The 17,214-nt window shown below is 47.3% G+C and overlaps 10 protein-coding genes across 10 annotated transcripts; 5 read left to right on the top strand and 5 right to left on the bottom strand.

Annotated features, from left to right (window-relative positions):
- Positions 1–307: 307 nt before the first annotated feature.
- N7516_011388 (uncharacterized protein) lies at positions 308–1,679 on the bottom strand (the record flags this gene model as incomplete). Its single annotated transcript, XM_057224106.1, has 2 exons — positions 308–538; positions 600–1,679. 2 exons carry the CDS (start codon positions 1,677–1,679, stop codon positions 308–310), a joined length of 1,311 nt encoding a protein of 436 aa, XP_057069246.1.
- A 257-nt stretch (positions 1,680–1,936) lies between these two features.
- N7516_011387 (protein N-lysine methyltransferase family protein) lies at positions 1,937–3,073 on the top strand (the record flags this gene model as incomplete). The annotated part of the gene is made up of 3 exons (XM_057224105.1): positions 1,937–2,197; positions 2,255–2,400; positions 2,464–3,073. 3 exons carry the CDS (start codon positions 1,937–1,939, stop codon positions 3,071–3,073), a joined length of 1,017 nt encoding a protein of 338 aa, XP_057069245.1.
- A 2,251-nt stretch (positions 3,074–5,324) lies between these two features.
- On the top strand, positions 5,325–6,747 carry N7516_011386 (type III PLP-dependent enzyme; the record flags this gene model as incomplete). Its single annotated transcript, XM_057224104.1, has 2 exons — positions 5,325–5,628; positions 5,690–6,747. 2 exons carry the CDS (start codon positions 5,325–5,327, stop codon positions 6,745–6,747), a joined length of 1,362 nt encoding a protein of 453 aa, XP_057069244.1.
- Positions 6,748–7,142: 395 nt separating this feature from the next.
- Positions 7,143–8,240, bottom strand: N7516_011385 (CobW-like GTP-binding protein; the record flags this gene model as incomplete). The annotated part of the gene is made up of 1 exon (XM_057224103.1): positions 7,143–8,240. The coding sequence occupies one exon, from the start codon at positions 8,238–8,240 to the stop codon at positions 7,143–7,145; it is 1,098 nt and encodes a 365-aa protein (XP_057069243.1).
- A 1,111-nt stretch (positions 8,241–9,351) lies between these two features.
- Positions 9,352–9,570, bottom strand: N7516_011384 (uncharacterized protein; the record flags this gene model as incomplete). Its single annotated transcript, XM_057224102.1, has 1 exon — positions 9,352–9,570. One exon carries the CDS (start codon positions 9,568–9,570, stop codon positions 9,352–9,354), a length of 219 nt encoding a protein of 72 aa, XP_057069242.1.
- Positions 9,571–10,193: 623 nt separating this feature from the next.
- N7516_011383 (putative 2-hydroxychromene-2-carboxylate isomerase) lies at positions 10,194–11,059 on the top strand (the record flags this gene model as incomplete). The annotated part of the gene is made up of 4 exons (XM_057224101.1): positions 10,194–10,268; positions 10,318–10,417; positions 10,489–10,772; positions 10,856–11,059. The coding sequence occupies 4 exons, from the start codon at positions 10,194–10,196 to the stop codon at positions 11,057–11,059; spliced, it is 663 nt and encodes a 220-aa protein (XP_057069241.1).
- A 258-nt stretch (positions 11,060–11,317) lies between these two features.
- N7516_011382 (uncharacterized protein) lies at positions 11,318–11,911 on the bottom strand (the record flags this gene model as incomplete). Its single annotated transcript, XM_057224100.1, has 2 exons — positions 11,318–11,427; positions 11,500–11,911. 2 exons carry the CDS (start codon positions 11,909–11,911, stop codon positions 11,318–11,320), a joined length of 522 nt encoding a protein of 173 aa, XP_057069240.1.
- A 431-nt stretch (positions 11,912–12,342) lies between these two features.
- N7516_011381 (uncharacterized protein) lies at positions 12,343–13,814 on the bottom strand (the record flags this gene model as incomplete). Its single annotated transcript, XM_057224099.1, has 6 exons — positions 12,343–12,586; positions 12,641–13,068; positions 13,126–13,249; positions 13,309–13,447; positions 13,598–13,699; positions 13,760–13,814. 6 exons carry the CDS (start codon positions 13,812–13,814, stop codon positions 12,343–12,345), a joined length of 1,092 nt encoding a protein of 363 aa, XP_057069239.1.
- Positions 13,815–14,374: 560 nt separating this feature from the next.
- On the top strand, positions 14,375–16,359 carry N7516_011380 (uncharacterized protein; the record flags this gene model as incomplete). Its single annotated transcript, XM_057224098.1, has 10 exons — positions 14,375–14,475; positions 14,533–14,582; positions 14,634–14,651; positions 14,707–14,857; positions 14,914–15,065; positions 15,120–15,495; positions 15,552–15,794; positions 15,865–15,973; positions 16,040–16,209; positions 16,263–16,359. The coding sequence occupies 10 exons, from the start codon at positions 14,375–14,377 to the stop codon at positions 16,357–16,359; spliced, it is 1,467 nt and encodes a 488-aa protein (XP_057069238.1).
- Positions 16,360–16,805: 446 nt separating this feature from the next.
- Positions 16,806–17,164, top strand: N7516_011379 (uncharacterized protein; the record flags this gene model as incomplete). Its single annotated transcript, XM_057224097.1, has 2 exons — positions 16,806–16,942; positions 17,008–17,164. The coding sequence occupies 2 exons, from the start codon at positions 16,806–16,808 to the stop codon at positions 17,162–17,164; spliced, it is 294 nt and encodes a 97-aa protein (XP_057069237.1).
- Between the last annotated feature and the right edge of the window lie 50 nt (positions 17,165–17,214).

Raw genomic sequence — 17,214 nt, 5'->3', positions numbered from 1 at the left:
CTGAAGATGAGCGCGATGCCCATAGCAAGATTCGATGAGACTGGCACCCATATGATATCCATCGATTCATGGAGTCAGAGGGCTGAACTCAGTATCCCAAAATCAATTATGGTTTATCATAGTTTTCTTATGTTTTCAATTTAAAACGGTCGAGAAGTTCTAGCACCGTTGAGACTCTTGAATTCATGGGGTATAGTGTAACAAAGTCGCTCATAATATCATACAAAATAGGTGATTAATGGTAAAAGGTCCATAATAACCACCCAAAGCAAATTACAGCAATGCGCGTGGAGACCCATTAGCACGATCAATCGAGAGAAATCGTGTTTTCACCAAGCTCGTGAGGCGACATAGCCCTCGGCGAGGTTTTCGATAAGCCAGGAGAATCCACGGCCAAGGATGAAGGCGACATGGATAAGCGTGGGAATGGTTCGGTTTGGTTGTCGGACAATCGGCGGCTGGATGAATTGCTGAAGGTCCGTTTCTGGGTATTGAATTGATCTTGTGATCGGATACTTGGACTGGATGTCGCGGCAGGCTAAACAAGTAATCTGGTTAGTTTCTTCTTCATTGAGGTTGGAAGGTGAAAAATCTCATACTTTATCACCAACCGGATCAAGGCCTCGACTCAACGCCAGCTCGTGTGCAGCAAGCCGTCGCCTCGCAATATCCGCTTCTTCTTCCAACGCGGCGTGCTGCTCTTCTGTCTTCAAGTCTGTCATTGACGGTGTGTCAACACTTTGAGCAATGGTGGCGTCATTGTAACTAGGCGATCGCTTTGGGGAGCGTTTCTTCTTCCGTTTTGTCTTTTTGGAGGATGCGGCACCTAGACTGGACGCAGATGCAGACTGTATAATTTCAGACTTCGTCCCAGACTGATCATCTGATTCCAACCCCGTTCCCCGGCGTCCGAAAGCAAGCGCAAACTCATCATCAAGGGGCACTGCATCTTCTTCCTCATCACTAGGGAATAGATCCCCGCGCGAGCTAAGTGAATTGTCCGTCCCACGGGACGATTGCGTGGCACTGCGATCCCTCCCATTAGGGGCGGGTAAAAATTCATCTCCATCGTCATCATCACTGTCCATAGCTTGCATTAGTGGCTCGTCTTCGTGCGCATAGCGCCTGGCACCGGGGTGTTCTTGGAGATCAGCAACCGAAGGCCTATACTTGACTCCCCTTGCACCGAATCTCCACGGAAAGCGCTCGAGGAAGCCAAGAAAAGAAGAACTGGGAATCACAGTCGGGTCGTCACGGTTGTCCGGAAGGTGCGCGATGCTCCTTCGCCTAGTGTTGCGTGTCCCGTAGCTCATCCTCCTGGGCCGACGCGGCTGGTCAGCAGCTCCGCGCGCCAGCCCGCTACCGGCAAGGAGGCGGTCAAGTTCTCCAGTACCCCATCCAATTAAGCCATCCTCTTCTTCTTCATTGGCCCAGTCGTCGTAGAAATCAAAGTTGGCTTCGGTTTGGCCGCGTCGTCGCCGTCTTAGGTGGTCTTCTCGGCTTGAGAGGCAAGGTGCTGTACATGCAGTCACGCAGTTTCCAATGGATTCAAAACACGGGGATATGTAGTTGTGGGAGAAAGTATAAAGCCCCTCTTGCGCGGTTTCGTTGGCAGTCTCAAGGTTATGGGAGATCTGATTGATCCGTTGTCGGATGCGGGGGTCGCGCGGTCGCATCATCTTGGGCAACGGTGTCGATCAGACACTGCTAATGATGGATCTCGTGTGATTTGCTCCACCAGCTGTCGCCGGCGACATTGGAAAAGTTACGGAGGTAAGCAGGGGAAAGTGAAGTAACAAGCCGACCTCAGGGATCCCAACGATGTCATTCCTTGCTGAGTCAGCACGGGTAATTTGGGGGAAATTTGGTTTGATGAAGATGCGTTGAAGAGGGAGAGGCATTGGAGTTTAGAGAAAGCATTTTCTCTATCTCTAAGATGGTTTACTATGTTCGATTCCTGAAAACCCCAAGGATTCAGCAACAGAAAGGGTCCATCTACCTCTCCGCTCTTATCTGCATCACAACTGATCTGGGAGACTCTTTTCTCGCTGAAGATGTTGATTTGATGCTGATAGCTGAGAATTCCTCTGGGGTTATGTTTCAGAAAACGACAAAATGGAATGCCAGCAATCGCGAACTTGCTATTACTCTGGGTCCTCTTCCATTCAATCTGGCCCAGCAGTCTATGGTGTTGACGGTTAAAGTGCCGCACCCACCAGGATACTCTATACCCCAATATCCCCCATACCATTAGTGGTTGCTGCAACAAGTGCCCCATTTGGACCTCAATCGGCGCCAGCGGAAAAGCTGGTTCAACGGTACATTCAATACAGCGGCCGCGAATCACTCCCCCATAAAAATCTGGGAAGAGACAGGAAATAGCATTGCTCGGCACATATGGTAAGCTATTCTTCTACTTACCTTTCGTTTTCTAGTCAAGATGCTAAACAGGGATATTCCCAGGGATGCGGGCCTCGCAACAGTTACATATCTTTACATGATCTGTGAGAACATAAAGAAGAAGAACAAAGGCACTGAACCTAAAATTCCAGCTTTGAAACGGGTTCTATCCAACGCTCGCAACACACCTCTTCAGGTAGTTGAACTAGGGGCAGGATGTGGGATAGTGGGAATTGCATTGGCATCAATGCTTCCCAACTGTTCGGTCCTACTCACGGACCTCCCCGAGGTTGAGGACATAATAACACGCAATATTAATGCTGCCCAACTCGCAACCATGTCCAGTCTTCATTATCAAAACCTTGACTGGGACGACCCACCGAATGAACTCTGCCCCCAGCCCATTGAGCTCATTCTTGTTTCTGATTGTACATACAATGCAGACAGTTTGCCAGCGCTAGTCTCTACGCTCGACCGATTGGTTCAGACATCCCCAGAGGCAATCATTTTGGTGGCCTTGAAGAGAAGACATGACAGCGAAACGGCGTTTTTCGACTTGATGCAGTCGGCGGGATTTACGGCGGTGCAGGACAGCGTTGAGATCCCCTCGCAACACGAGGAGGTGGATGAGATTGAGTTTTACTGCTACAGCCGGCCAACTGGGGAAAGATAGCATGTAACATTGGATCCGGGGATAAAACGAACAATTACAAAGGACAATCCCCTTGGTCGAGATAAACCGAAAGCCCTACAGCTAACAATAAAATAATGACATCTAGGCATGGAAAATAAGAAGCGGGAGAACATAATCTTGGTTGTCTAGAATCGGCGTGTATGAAGGGTCTCATATATGCTCCAGTCACGACAATGCGAGGTTTGCCACGAAGATTAGTCTTATAATTCATATTCGGCATATCATCTTGTATATTCCTAAGGCATCTTTCCTGATACTACTTTCGGAGTTTTTTTTTTTCTGGAACTGTAAAAGTACGCATCCACAACAGGAACCATAGTGGATCAGTCCCGCCTTTTTGCGATGGACCCAAAGGGCGTATAGGACCAGTTACGAAGTAGCAAAAATCAGCAGGTGGATATGTAGTGTATGTTGATGTCAAACCAAAGTCACGGAAGAAATACTCAAGGTGTAAGTTGTTAGGAGCACAGCTCTTCTTCTGATGACTACATATGGGATAATCTGCTTTTGCAGTTGACTAACTTCTATTGACCAGTCCTTGGGACTTTTCCCGGTGTTCAATTCCGGGTTGGATAATGTTTATGAAGTCCTCTAGTAGTTGGTGAGCCATGAACAGCCTTTTCTTTTTATATCAACATTGATGATCAGAAGTGTTCTACATTTTCTAAATGATCATATCTCGTAGGGTTCTTTATCCCATCACTCAATGGCATAGGGTAGTATACCTCTACAACATACGTCTACTCCGTATAAGAAATTGGATTTGTACCCAACCCAGTATGATAGGCCACTCCTAAAAGGCCAATTGGAAATAGTAAAGAACCATGGATGATCATTTCCTGATCTGGTCACGGAAGTGGGAAAATGTGGATGCGTCATTATGGGTTCTCGCCCAAGGGCCTATTTTACTGAAGAGCTTGATCCCAGTTCTTGGTTATGACAGGCCATCTTTAGGGTATACCAAGGTATGCATTCGAGCTGTCACCTGCAAGTATATCACACATAGTTACATATATGTAGGTGCAGGAGTCAGGACTAAAAATATAAACCTCCTAGTAGTACGGAGTACAGGGTATAGAGTACCAATAATACGGCCACGTATGTACTTGGATGTATGGCGTACCTGGATTGAAGTTCAACTGTTCATCAAAACAGGGATATACTCCCGAGGTCTTTTTTCAAGGGCAAATCATAGATTACACACACACCGCTACCATTGAATCCAGCAATTCCGAGAGCTGGGGGGTTTTGACTCCTGCATCATGCAGTCACACTTAGGACAAGAAGAGCTATAGCAGAGGGAATAATAATGGATGCCTAAAGGCCCGAAATAATCGCGCATGATTATCCCAAAAGAGTAATAGAACGAAAAAGAGAGAGAGAGAGCAACGAAAGAGGATGCGGACTTGGACTTAGAAGTCGAACTCTTTTTCCGGGCTGAGTAAGCGCCTGTTTTTTTTCCCCCACGAAGGGCTCCGTCATCTCTTCCAAGGCTCTCTCTGTCTCTCTACAGGGCTCTCTTTTTCAACATCTTCCCCTTCTATTTGGGTTTTACAACTTATTATTTAGGTGAGTCTTTTTATTTACAAGTTACCTTGATTGGGATGTCCGTGTGTGACCCCGTGCGGCGTTTTATTTCCCCCAATGGTCGTGTGCCCTAAGCCTCGCTCACTCACTCCCCCCAAAAAAAGAAAAATTTCTCAAATCAAGAAAATTCTCTCCTTTCCCTCTCATCCGTCCTTTTTTTTTCTCTCATAGTTAATATAGCACCTGGAATATACTGGGCTTGCTAACCACTCGTCTGCTATCTTAGATCTCTTTGGTCCTTTAGGTCCACTTCTTTAGACCCTGTGCCTTTGGAATCCCCAAAGGCGATTTGGTCACCACGGCTCCAGTAGCCTCCCTTCTGGTTCTTAGCCAAATTGTCTCCACTCAACGTCTCCGCGACACTCTTAACAACATTCCACCTCCTGGTTCTCTCTGAACTCTCGTCCGGTGCGCCTTTTTTCGTCCCGTTGACGACCCCGGAGATTATTCCCTCGTTCTCTGAGCTGCCGCATAGGACTTCTTTCAAGGTTCTTCCTCTTCAGGGGGAAGGGTCTAGGAGGCTTGGTCCAGTCAACTACGGTTGTGACACTTTTCGTCCTCCCTAACGCGCAGTCGCCTGCCAGTTTAAAAACCTCTTATTATCTCTCTATTTTCTATTCAAATTGTGCTGAGTCGCAGCGGCATGGTTATGGCACCGACTGCGTGTGTATCGACTGCTGAAGTATGCACCTTCAGAAAAGACTATACCAATAGTTTGGACCATCTCGGTCTCGTCAGCAGTCATGGCGGGGACAACAATTTGTTGCAATCATCGTTGACTGCCAAGGAACTTGTTTTGGATGTGTTGAAGAAGCGGGCGGCGGAAGTGGATGTGGACCACTGTGGTCCTGGTGAGGAGGACCCTTTCTACGTGGCGGATATGGGTAATGTGTACCGCCAGCATATGCGCTGGAAGATGAATTTGGGCCGTGTGAAGCCCTTCTATGGTAGGCATCACTCTGCCACTGGATCGCCCACTCTGGAGCCCGGCTAACAAACCTTCAACAGCTGTCAAGTGTAACCCGGACCCGGAAGTCCTCCGGCTCATGGCCCAGCTTGGAAACGGTTTCGACTGTGCCTCCAAGTCGGAGATCGATATGGCCCTTCAGACGGGCATTGACCCTAGCCGCATTATCTATGCCCAGCCTTGCAAGACCAAGTCTTACCTGCGCTATGCTGCCGAGGTCGGCGTCAAGCAGATGACCTTTGACAATGCCGATGAGCTGTACAAGATCAAAGCTACCTTCCCTGAGGCGGAACTTTACCTTCGCATCTTGACCGATGACTCGACCAGCCTGTGCCGGTTGAGCATGAAGTTCGGTGCTTCCATGGACCAGGCTCGTCCCTTGCTTGAATTGGCTTATAAATTGGACCTCAAGGTCGTCGGTGTGAGTTTCCACGTTGGATCTGGCGCCGAGGATCCCGGGGCTTTCCTCAAGGCTGTGCAGGATGCGCGCTTGGTCTTCGATCATGCGGGAGAAATCGGCCACGAACTCCACACTCTGGATGTTGGCGGCGGCTTCTGCCAGGACACTTTTGAGAAGTTCGCGGGCATGCTGGGCGAAGCCGTGGACAGCTACTTCCCGCCGAACATTCGTGTGATCGCCGAGCCCGGTCGCTACTACGTAGCCACTGCCTATACTCTCGCCGCCAACGTCATTGCGCGACGTGACATTCCGGATCCCAATGATCCCTCTCGCGATGCTTTCATGTTGTATCTGAACGACGGCGTCTATGGCAACTTTTCGAACATCATCTTTGATCACCAGCACCCCGTGGCTCAGGTTCTGACCTGCGCCTCGGACGGCTCCCAGCCTGGTTCTCCGAACTCTGCGACTTCGGAGGACATTACTTACTCTATCTGGGGCCCTACCTGCGATGGCATCGATGTTATAAGTGAGCGTATTTCCTTGCCTGGCCTGCTGAACACTGGCGACTGGCTCTACTTCGAGGAGATGGGAGCCTACACCAAGTGCAGCGCTACCCGTTTCAATGGCTTCTCTGACAACCACGAGGTGATCTATATCTCGACTGAGCCTGGTGCCTCTGCTTTGCTCAACTACTAGTCTGAAATTTGTCTTGCTTGACAATCTTTTGCAATTGTGTTTTGTTTGGAATCACTTCTTGTTCGATACTTCAATATTTCGGGGTCCGTCTAATATAGTATCTATCGCGCGTTCTCGCTACATATGCAATCGTGTTTTCCGCCCACTAGATTCCAAATTAGAATAGAGCTCATCTTGTTTGCATCAACGTCCCTTGAATAGATACCAAAACGTATCTGTCGGCTGATGTTTTGTCTTCTGATTATCATTACTTCTTTCGGGCACAAAGTATGAAACATCTTGTTTGATTCCAGGTGTATCATGCTCTATCACGCTCTATCACCACATTTATAAGGTATCATGAGAAATAAACAACATCACAGCATCTATGAACAGAAGCTAGGCCCAGCAAAAACCTAGACCAGGCGTTCCACACTCAACTCCACACCTTCTCCCTCGCCCGCCTGGACCAGTCCGCCAGCTTCAAGCTTCTTCTTCCACTTGGCCGACTCATATCGAGCCAGAATCAAGGTGATACGGGCAATGACAGCCGGGTCTGCAGATTCCGCGACCACAGCGGAAGGGGTGCTTGTCCAGCGTCCAAACGCCCAGTTGAGGATATAATACTGCACCCCCGCGGTCTCGACCTTCTCTCTGGCATTCAAATTATCCGATGTCTCCACCGGAAGGTCCTGGTTCGAGCAGCGAACAATTCCTTTGATGCGATACACCTCCTCACGAGGCGCCAAAGAGAGGAACCGCTCGAGCGCAGCAACATCCACCGTCTTCCCCTCAACATCAGACTTCAACAAAACAGACAGAACCTCAACCTCAGACTGATGATCATGCTGATGTTCATTTTCATGTCCATGTGCATGGTTCCCAGTAACCGCATCCTCAGACTCCTTAAACAAAGCCCCATCAATCCCCAACATAACATCCATATCAACCCAACCCTTATTCGACTTAACCCAAGGCGTCTCAATCTCCAAATCTCCAACGCGATCAAGACAAACATCAAACCGCTCAGGCAAATCCTCCCACTTATTAAAAACAATCAAATCCGTATACTTGGCCTGGATCTTCGCCGTGTACGAAGTATCCTCATACCCCTCCCAGTTCTCGACATCAATAACACTAATAACACCATCAAGAACGAAGTGTCCGCCCTCTTCGCGCGCAAGCCGATTCACCTCCATCGCGAGCGTTGCAGGGAACGCGCTGCCGCTGGTCTCGATCACGATGCGGTCCGGTTGCACTTCGTTGCGGAGCTGGTCTAGTGCGTCGCTGAGTTGGCCGACGAGGTTACAGCAGATGCAGCCGTTGAGCATTTCACGCACGCCGCTGATGGATTGCGTTGAGGCTAGTTGGGAGTCCACCGCGACATCGCCGAATTCGTTTTTGAGGAGGGCGAGCTTGTAGGTCTTTGGGAGTTGAGGGATTAGGTTGAGGAGGATTGTTGTCTTGCCTGAGCCTAGGAACCCAGTTACGATTGTTATGGGGATTGGCGCCATTTTTGTGGTCGTTGGCGGCGGTCTTGGGGTCTGGCGTTGTTGCATGTTCGCGGCGTTAGGCTATCGCCAATCACCCGATGGAGGGGTAGCCCTAGTTTAGGTGCCCTAATTACCCGTTTGGGGTTGGAGGTGTATGGGTTTCGATTTCAACTTTAAAGGTGGTTTTTTTTCTCCAAAGGGAAGGTAATTACCTATTATCTAGGTCTGCGATTAATTGGATGCGAATGGTAAGTAAGTGTGGTACATCCGAGTAGTGCTGGCCTGCAAATGGCAACGAGCGCTAAACAAACCACCCAAAATGAACAATTCGGGCAGTTGTCTCAATATCTGCTAGATAAGGCTTTATTTCGACATTGGTGCTATCCTGATGATCATCTGTCACGGTTGCCACATAATACCAGGGAAGAGTGACGGCGGTCTTAGGTAGATGCTTACTCCCTCATCCCAAGACGGAGTTGATTCGTATCCCAGCAGCATGGACTGCTTACGTGTGATTGCAACTTGTATACCCTAGTCCCATACCGTGTGGTAGGTTGAATCATTCTGCATGGTGATCTGAGCGGTTGCACTGTTTATTCATATATGAGTCACCACATAGACTGACGATATGCATTACCTAGGTACCTGGGTAACACTTAGGCAACCCATAGTGGCGGCTGGGAAAAAGACGAAAGGCTGCTTGCCAAAATAGATTATATTCCCATATATCTACTTTCATTTATGTAGATACAGTAAAATCAAGTTACCCCAGTCATCTTCCCAATGTGGCAAGCTGGGTACATGCCCTTTGAGTTGATGTTACTTCCAGATACTAGCTTATATAAAACCTATCGGCCTTTTCAAATACAACATAGCCATCAAAATCTATCGACACGGCACGGAAACAACCCTCGAGATGCATTGCGAATGAAAGAGCTGAGATTGAGTCGAAAAGAAACCGTGGAGACCAGGTATGCTTTATATACATCAAGAGATATGCAGACCAGACAGGCCTATAGTAATCCAGATCTGGCCAATCTTCATAAAATCAGTCTGTGCACAAGCAATCCCAAGAAAAGAGCAGTTACCCAAATCCAACCCTAACCCCAACAATCAGATGATATCGTAAGCATTAATGTCTCGAGACAGACCGACTCTTCGACCCCGTTGTTCCCTTGGTCCGTCTATCGCTCGCCCTAGTCCATGATCGATTCTCAGACTCAGATCGCTCGCGGCGGGAGTGACGTGCCGGTGCACCGCGGCGGGTAACTACCGAGTGGTCTGTGGACTGCTGATTGTGTTCTTGGTTGGATTCGGCAGATTGATTCATACTTCCGGACCGGGAGCGCATGTTGTATGATTGAATTTGATAAAAGGGGGTTCGAGTTGGTTGTGGTTAAGTTGAGCGATGATGGGCGAAGTAGAGATAGGTCTTCTGTGTTCTCTTATACAGAGTGGCGGCGGTGGCACACTTGATCCCCACAATGGTATTTACTTCATTGTGAACATATCTTGATGCAATATACAGAGTGGCCCGAGTAATCCTTTCATTGACTCATTGGTATTGGATGATATGTTTTGAATCCACATGCGTGATTTGATATATTCATGATTCTATTAGGGCTATTAGGGTAAAAGTAAGTAGCATGACCAGGAACTAGACCCTCCAAAAATAGATTAGCTTACGGGATATTTACATTTAGATTTCTCCTCTCATTATCCCTTGTATAAATTATCTCCTTACGTTGGAGGCCATGTAAATCAAACAGCAAAAGAGGTGAAGGATAAACTTTCCCCTGGACCTCGGCCCAGCAGAAGGGGAATGGATTGACCTCGGTGAGGGGGATTTCGGACCTCACCAAGACTTTGATTACATTTCACATTTATCTTTCAATCTCACTTGTTCTATAGTCCCAGTCCCTTTGTAGCTTGAATCTGCTGGATAAGCTTAAATTCCACTGCAAAGGTTCCACTATGTCGGGTTCCAAGATTACCTGTTACTTCGACATCGTCAGCCCCTTCGCATACATTGCGTTTCACGTGCTACAGGTATAGATACTAACAATCTTAAGGAATTATTCATCTAACCTGATTCTAGAATTCACGCGCCTTCGCGAAATGTGAAATCACATATGTTCCAATTCTGCTCGGGGGTTTGATGAATGCATGTGGCAACAGTCCTCCAATCAACATCAAGAGTGAGTGAATGTTTTGAATGGGAGTGCAAACATTGCGACGATAAAATCTAATAAGTGTCTTTGTCATTCAGATAAGAAAGACTACTTGGGCCAAGAGCGAGTACGATGGGCGAAATACTTCTCAGTCCCGATCATAGAGGGATTCCCTAAAGGCTTCCCCTTCCGCACAGTACCTGTGCAACGTGCGCTGTGTGTAATCTCCCAGAAAGCACCCGAAAAGCTAGCTCCGGTGATTGGCGCTTTATTCCACGCCGTTTGGGTTGAAGGCAACACAACCATGGGCGAACCCGATGGCTTCGTCCCGGTGCTAGAGAGCGAACTTGGGAAGCAAGAGACTCTTGAGGTTATGTCTGCTGTAAGTTCGCTACTGTACTACTCGAGTGTCCAACTAGTTGAATAGAAAAGTGATCGCAAGGACCGAGCTAACTTGACCCCTAGATGAACAATCCGGACATCAAGGCCCTTCTGGCCGCAAATACGACTCGTTCTTTTGACTCGGGTGCTTTCGGACTGCCATGGTTTGAGTGTACGAACCCCAAGGGCGAGACCGAGGGCTTCTGGGGTGTCGATCATTTGGGGCAAGTGGCTGACTTCCTGGGTTTGGATCGCGCGCTCGACAGAGGATTTAGGGCGGCTCTCTAGCATGTGGGTAGTATCAATTTGGATCAGGTCTCGTGTGTTATAAAGTGCATTGTAAAATTTTGCCACTCAAATAGTTTCAATTCTGCGACGTCTTATTATATATGTTAAGTAATGAGCGAGGATCCTGTCCCCCTAGAGAAAATATGCGATCGGCGGCACCTGGGACGTCCAACAAGCAACCAAAGACAGACCAACGACTCTAGACCTCCAGTCAATGAAGACTAGACCCCGAAACGCCAAGGATATGCTGTCATTTGTCTACTTCGTTGGGTGTGGGTGCTTGTTGCTCATATGTTTCTCTCGTAGGAAGTCGCAAATCTGTTCGTTGCTCATTTTATCAATAGATTCGCGCTCCTCCTGGGAAAGAACTAAACACAACATCTTCGTCAACAACCGAGTCATGTACACTGTCGGGGAATATATGGAAACAAAGAACATACTTTCAGATACCGGCTCCTCAACCTCCTCGGCTCCACCTGAAATGGTGCGAATATGACCCTGAACAGTCTGTAATGCTCCCTGCGCAGCAGGTAACGCACCCTCCATTATAGTATCCTTCGCAGCGACAAACCTCTCTTGGGCAGCCGAGGTCACGGACTCCCCGAACTCCGACATGGAGCCACTAGGAGCCATCGAGTTGAATTGGTGTTTCACGCCCGCGAGAACACCTTCCTGTCCATTGTCTTTATCGAAAACAGCATTATTCACCTCCATCTCATCTGCGGACTGCATCCGTTGTTCTCGGGCAACATTGGAATCCAGGTACAATGTGTCGCTGGAGGCGTTTGGGCTCATGGTAATGTGTTTCGCCTGCTTGGAGTGGGAGTATTTTTCGGATTCCGGGAACGACATGGGCACGGTGAATGATGAAGTGGAATTATAAGCAGTAATGATAATGGTAAGACGTAGGGCTGAGCTGGTAATTGAACTTGTTTCTCTCGGCCAAGATGTTGATCGTTCCTAGGCCATGATGTCACCAGGTTCCGCCGTTCCACTTTAAAGTGATGCTGCCTTCATCGACGGCAACGATGGCAACGATACTCGTAACTTGACTTGGAACTAAAGTTGTTTTAGTTATTTTGGAAGTTATTTTTATGAGATATTCCTATGAAGAGGGCTAACTCTATGGATCGACCTACGATCCACTTTATTCAAAGGCATCGTTCTTGATCAGTTCGATGACTGAATGAACCATTTTCACGGTCTCATGGATTGGTATCTGAATAGTTCAATTTAGTAATGGGCTACGCACTTTGTACATGCAATCATATTCAAAGTCCCGGCTAGTTATAGATAGCAGCCTGAAGGCCAGGGATGATCTCAAGATCCTTCGGCCTATAGGTATACTTTCCCTCGCTAGAAATCTTAACATCCCGATTCCTTCGCTGTTGCTGCGTTTGTCGAACAGTAACCCACTGTTCAGTCGTGAGATGCTGCCCAATCTCGGTGAATGCATTGGTTGTCAAACCAAGCCTTTGGAGAAGGGGGCTGTTCTGAATAGGATCAAGGGCAACGTGATTGTTGGGGCTATATTCATTAGACTCTGAACACTCCGTATGTGGCATACTTGAAAGAACTTACCGAGCAAAGTACAGCACACCTAATCGATCAATATGGGCCTGGTCGGCAGGTGGTGCATGCACCCGATGAATACTTGACTTAATCAATCCGCCAGTAAGCGCGGTCAAGGCATCGCATGTGTTGATAGTGATTGTCCCATCTTGGGGCTTCACCCATTTCCATTGACCCTCCGAATTGAGGATCTGAAGTGCGGCTACTGGTTGCCGGAACAGAAGAGTAACTGTTCCTAAGTCTGTGTGCCCGGGGCTGTAGAGCTCTCCGACCCTCTTGTTATCTTCGGCGCTACGGGCTGCATAATGCATATAGCGCAGATGATCCTCGCCCTTGACGTCGTATTGGTGATCACGGACTAGTTGATCTTCATCGGGCAATTCAAGAAGGATTGCGAAGAGGCGGAGAAGCTTCTCAACGACTTCGGTGTGGCATTTCTATAGTCTCTCAGTTAGTTGAAGGGACAGATAACGATGATAAAAAAGTGAACCCACGCGACTGAAAGCTTCAATTTCTTTAATATTGTCAGCCAGGACAGTAGGCTGGGGTCGCTCGTGGTAACCGTCGAACTTTGGGAGATTGTACACCTGGACATTATCCTTGACGCCATTTCCTAGGCTGAGTTAGGACTCGTTAGTGTTGGGTAAATTTGTCCCTGGAAGCAATCTGCTTCTTACATTCGGTGTCCTGCAGGACGATAAGAATTGTATTCACCCCTTTCAAGGTCACTGGCGCTGTGGAATTTGAGCTTCTCTTCAAGTGGCAGGGCATAGAACTCCCCGCCCCAGAGCGAACTGGTTGTTAATATGTTCTTGACTGATGTTGAAGTTCTTCACATAGAAGAATCCTGTTTCCATACTCTGATTAGCACTAAGCCTGAAGACCAAGTCCAATTGAAGTGTAGCTTTGGGATGGTCTCATATAGATCCCTGGCTTGGCATGTAGTGCAAGAAGATATCGACTCACCAACATTTCTAACAGCATGATCAAGTTGCTTGACAAGATCTTCCTTTCCTCCCGGCTGTTCATACTGGCTCAGGTCCAGTGTAATAAGTTCGGCCCAGTCAACTAATCCACCGGCGAGCTATCAACAACACGAAAAATAGCAGGAAATCAAACATCACTCACGGTCTTCCTTGGTTACAGGGACCTGGTCATATCTTTCAATGTATTTACTTGGCATCTTGAACAGTGTATAAGTTTACGTGAGGCGATGGCTGAATATCTGCAGCGACTTCAAGTTAAGTTGCTTGTCACCACAACAATACCAGGAAGGCCAAAGCCGTATATAAGTCCATTCGTACTTAATTTCGATCGTATACCCCGCATCAGATAATCGGAGGGATTTGTCAAGAGCACGCAATAAATTCATCCGATGAGGCCTAAGATAACGGGTAGTTTTTTTGGCTTTCGTGTGGTAGGCCGGGGTATGCGCACGCCATCATACTTAAACATGTCGCCTCCGCCGGCGCATCAAAGAAAATAGCAAATGTGTTAGCTTCGGTTTCACACCTCCTTTCGTCTCGTGAGAAGCTAATTTTGGTGATCTAGATTTGCTGAAAGGGCGATGGTGACAGCGGGTGGGGGGATTGGTTAACATTTCCATGCCTAGCTGTCTTTTATATGCCGAGATTCTATAGCAAGATATCAACCTATAAGAAGTAATGGCGATGATCTATAATTCAATGCGCTTTGTTTCTTGCGCATTTGCCAACACCGTCGGACGTTCGCCGAGCCCTTGTCATGTCTGTCCTGAAGCAAAAGGCTGGGAGACTGTCCCCTTTAAAACTTCTCAAGGAGGTGTTTAATTGGTACCCATCATCCTATCCTGCTGAGGAGAGAAAGTGAGTAGATCAATGTTTAGGAATATATCCGAGGGGAGTATATACTTACGTTGGTAGATTATTGTTCAAGTTGGACTTGTCAATTCTGATCTTTGCTTGTCTCTGCTGTAAGTACACGATCCAAATGAGCATCTGAGAAAAGACACTAACACACTCAGTCTTTGTCAAGTACCTTGGTAAGCCTATTTCTACTTTGATTTTCCCTTTTGACTCGATTCCAATACATCACAGACCAGACAAACATTAGCAATGCATATGTTAGTGGACTGAAAGAAGACTTCGGCCTGTACGGCAATGAGCTCAACTACTTCAATGTCTGCTACTTTACATCATATGTGCTATTCCAAATCCCCGGATTACTACTCATGTCCCGCCCAAAATTGTGAGTCTTAGCGAAAGACCTGCGGACTGATAGCAAATAATTGACAAATTCCTCAGAGCTCGATGGTTGTTGCCTACCCTCGAAGTCCTCTGGGGCATCTGCACATTTGCTCAGAGCCGTGTGACAAACGTACACCAGCTCTATGCCCTTCGTTTCTTAGTTGGAATGCTAGAAGCGCCTGTCTTTGCTGGAACTCATTTCATTCTTGGTAAGTTCAACAAAAAATACATGGCGGTCTGAAAGTATATTAACCGCGATGAAGGCTCATGGTACACGGGCCCCGAACTCTTCAAACGAGCTGGAACATGGTTTATCTGCAACCCGCTCGGTACAATGGTCAGTGGATACCTTCAGGCAGCTGCTTATACCAACCTCTCTGGTGTTGGTGGTATGCCAGGGTGGAGGTGGCTGTTTATCATCGACGGTATATTTACCATCCCCGTGGCCTTGATCGGATTCTTTATCTTCCCCGGTATCCCTGGATCACCCAAACCATTCTATATGACGGACCGTGATGTTGCACTGACCAAGGAAAGAACTACGAGGGCCAAAATCCGCCAACCTGGCAAGATGAGTCTCGATGTCTTTAAGAGGACTTTTAAGAGATGGCACATCTGGGTGTTTATCATTTGCTACGCGTAAGTTTGAAATGTAATTACCTTTGGTGCAGTTAATATGCTAACATCAATGTTAGATGCATGATCATCTGCTCCTACCCAAGCAGCTATATGAGCCTATGGCTCAAAGAAGAGGGATACTCTGTGACTCAAATCAACCAGCTTCCGACTGCCACTTATGCGGTTAATATCGTGGCTTCCTGGCTAGGAACGACATTAGCTGCAATTTATCCCGAATGGATTATTTATACCATTGCATCGGCATGCTGCCTATTCTCAACATTATGCATGATAATTTGGAACATTCCTACAGGGTTGAAGTAAGATACCAAGATACCTTGTTCATCAGTCCTTATATTGAGTCTATGTTGCTAACAATTCTGTTCGAAGATTCGTTGCCTGGTATGTTTTCGGAATGGCTGGATGCTTGAGTCCAATCCTCTACTCCACCATCAATATAATAGTGAGAGACGATGCCGAGGAGCGCGCTCTCATCATGGTATGTCCATTTCCTGTCCCTGTGATAACAAGGACTGATACTGATATCTCCTGTCTCGCACTATAGGGCGCCATGATGACATTTGGCTATTCTTTCAACATATGGGTTCCTTTGCTGGCATACCCAACCGCCAGCCCTGACGGTGCGCCAAGATGGCGGAAAGGATGGCCAATATCATTCGTCTTTTTCTTCCTGCTATGGGCTGGCTTTGTGGCTTCTGTTTATATATGGCGAAGGTAAAATCCCATGGATAGATATTCAGGGACATCTAACTGACATCTCATTGTAGGGAGCAACGGAGGGAGGCTTTAGCGTCCCCTCAGGAAAGTAGTGACGAGGAAACGGACACTGTGATAGTTAATGGGACCCCGGCATTGAAGAACTGAATCAAACTTTGACCTTTGGGTTATTGTTAGTAGTATATAAAATATCATTTCATCTATACTGTAATACGCAATGAATCGTTTTGTGTATAACTCCAAATTTGTTCCCATACAGTTCAAAGTGGCTCGAAGCTACGAGTTTATACACTAGTAACCGATGTTTAATGGTAAATGAGATAGATAGATAGATATATAAGACATATATATATATAACTAGTTAGGTAGTTAGTTATGTACTTGTTGTGTTACACAATTGGCGGGGGTTACCAAGCAGGCACTGGGCCACAAAAACATATGAATAGCTGTTCGAACTAATCATTGTTGTTTTATCATTGCTTTGTCTGGCTGCTAAGGACGGCTGCAGCCGATGGCGCTAAGTAAGTTTCAACCATGAGCCTTGGCCATACAAGCACTACACTAACATATGTATCTGTAGGGGCATTGTTATTATGGGTATCGGTCCCGGCAGTCTGAGCACAGCCGCTACGCAAGCCGCCGAGGATCTCCATGGAAAAGGTGTTGTCACTGTTGCATCGCTCCGTCCCTTCTTTGGCGCAGTGGTTCCCAGCCCCGAGCCTGGAAATATGTAAGTCGACTATTTCCAACATTCTACAATGACATCCTGACTGATGCAATAATATATAGTATCAGTTCTGGCTTCTTGCATGGCGAGCAGTCCCGTATTCAGCTCCAGTTGGCTCTTGCATCAGGCTTCGAGTTTACTGAGATTCGCAGGATCTTCGAGGGCGAAATTCGGAAAGCTGTCTTCAACTCTGTCACGACCTACTATAACGCCACAGGTGTCTAAGATGCAGACGGTGGGCAACTCTTTTTAACTCGCCATTGTAACACCAAGCT

Source organism: Penicillium verrucosum, assembly GCF_028828655.1.
Source record: "Penicillium verrucosum strain IBT 35672 chromosome Unknown utg000005l_segment0_segment0, whole genome shotgun sequence".
Classification (NCBI taxonomy): Eukaryota; Fungi; Ascomycota; class Eurotiomycetes; order Eurotiales; family Aspergillaceae; genus Penicillium; species Penicillium verrucosum.
This window is presented reverse-complemented; position numbering and strand designations above follow the sequence as displayed.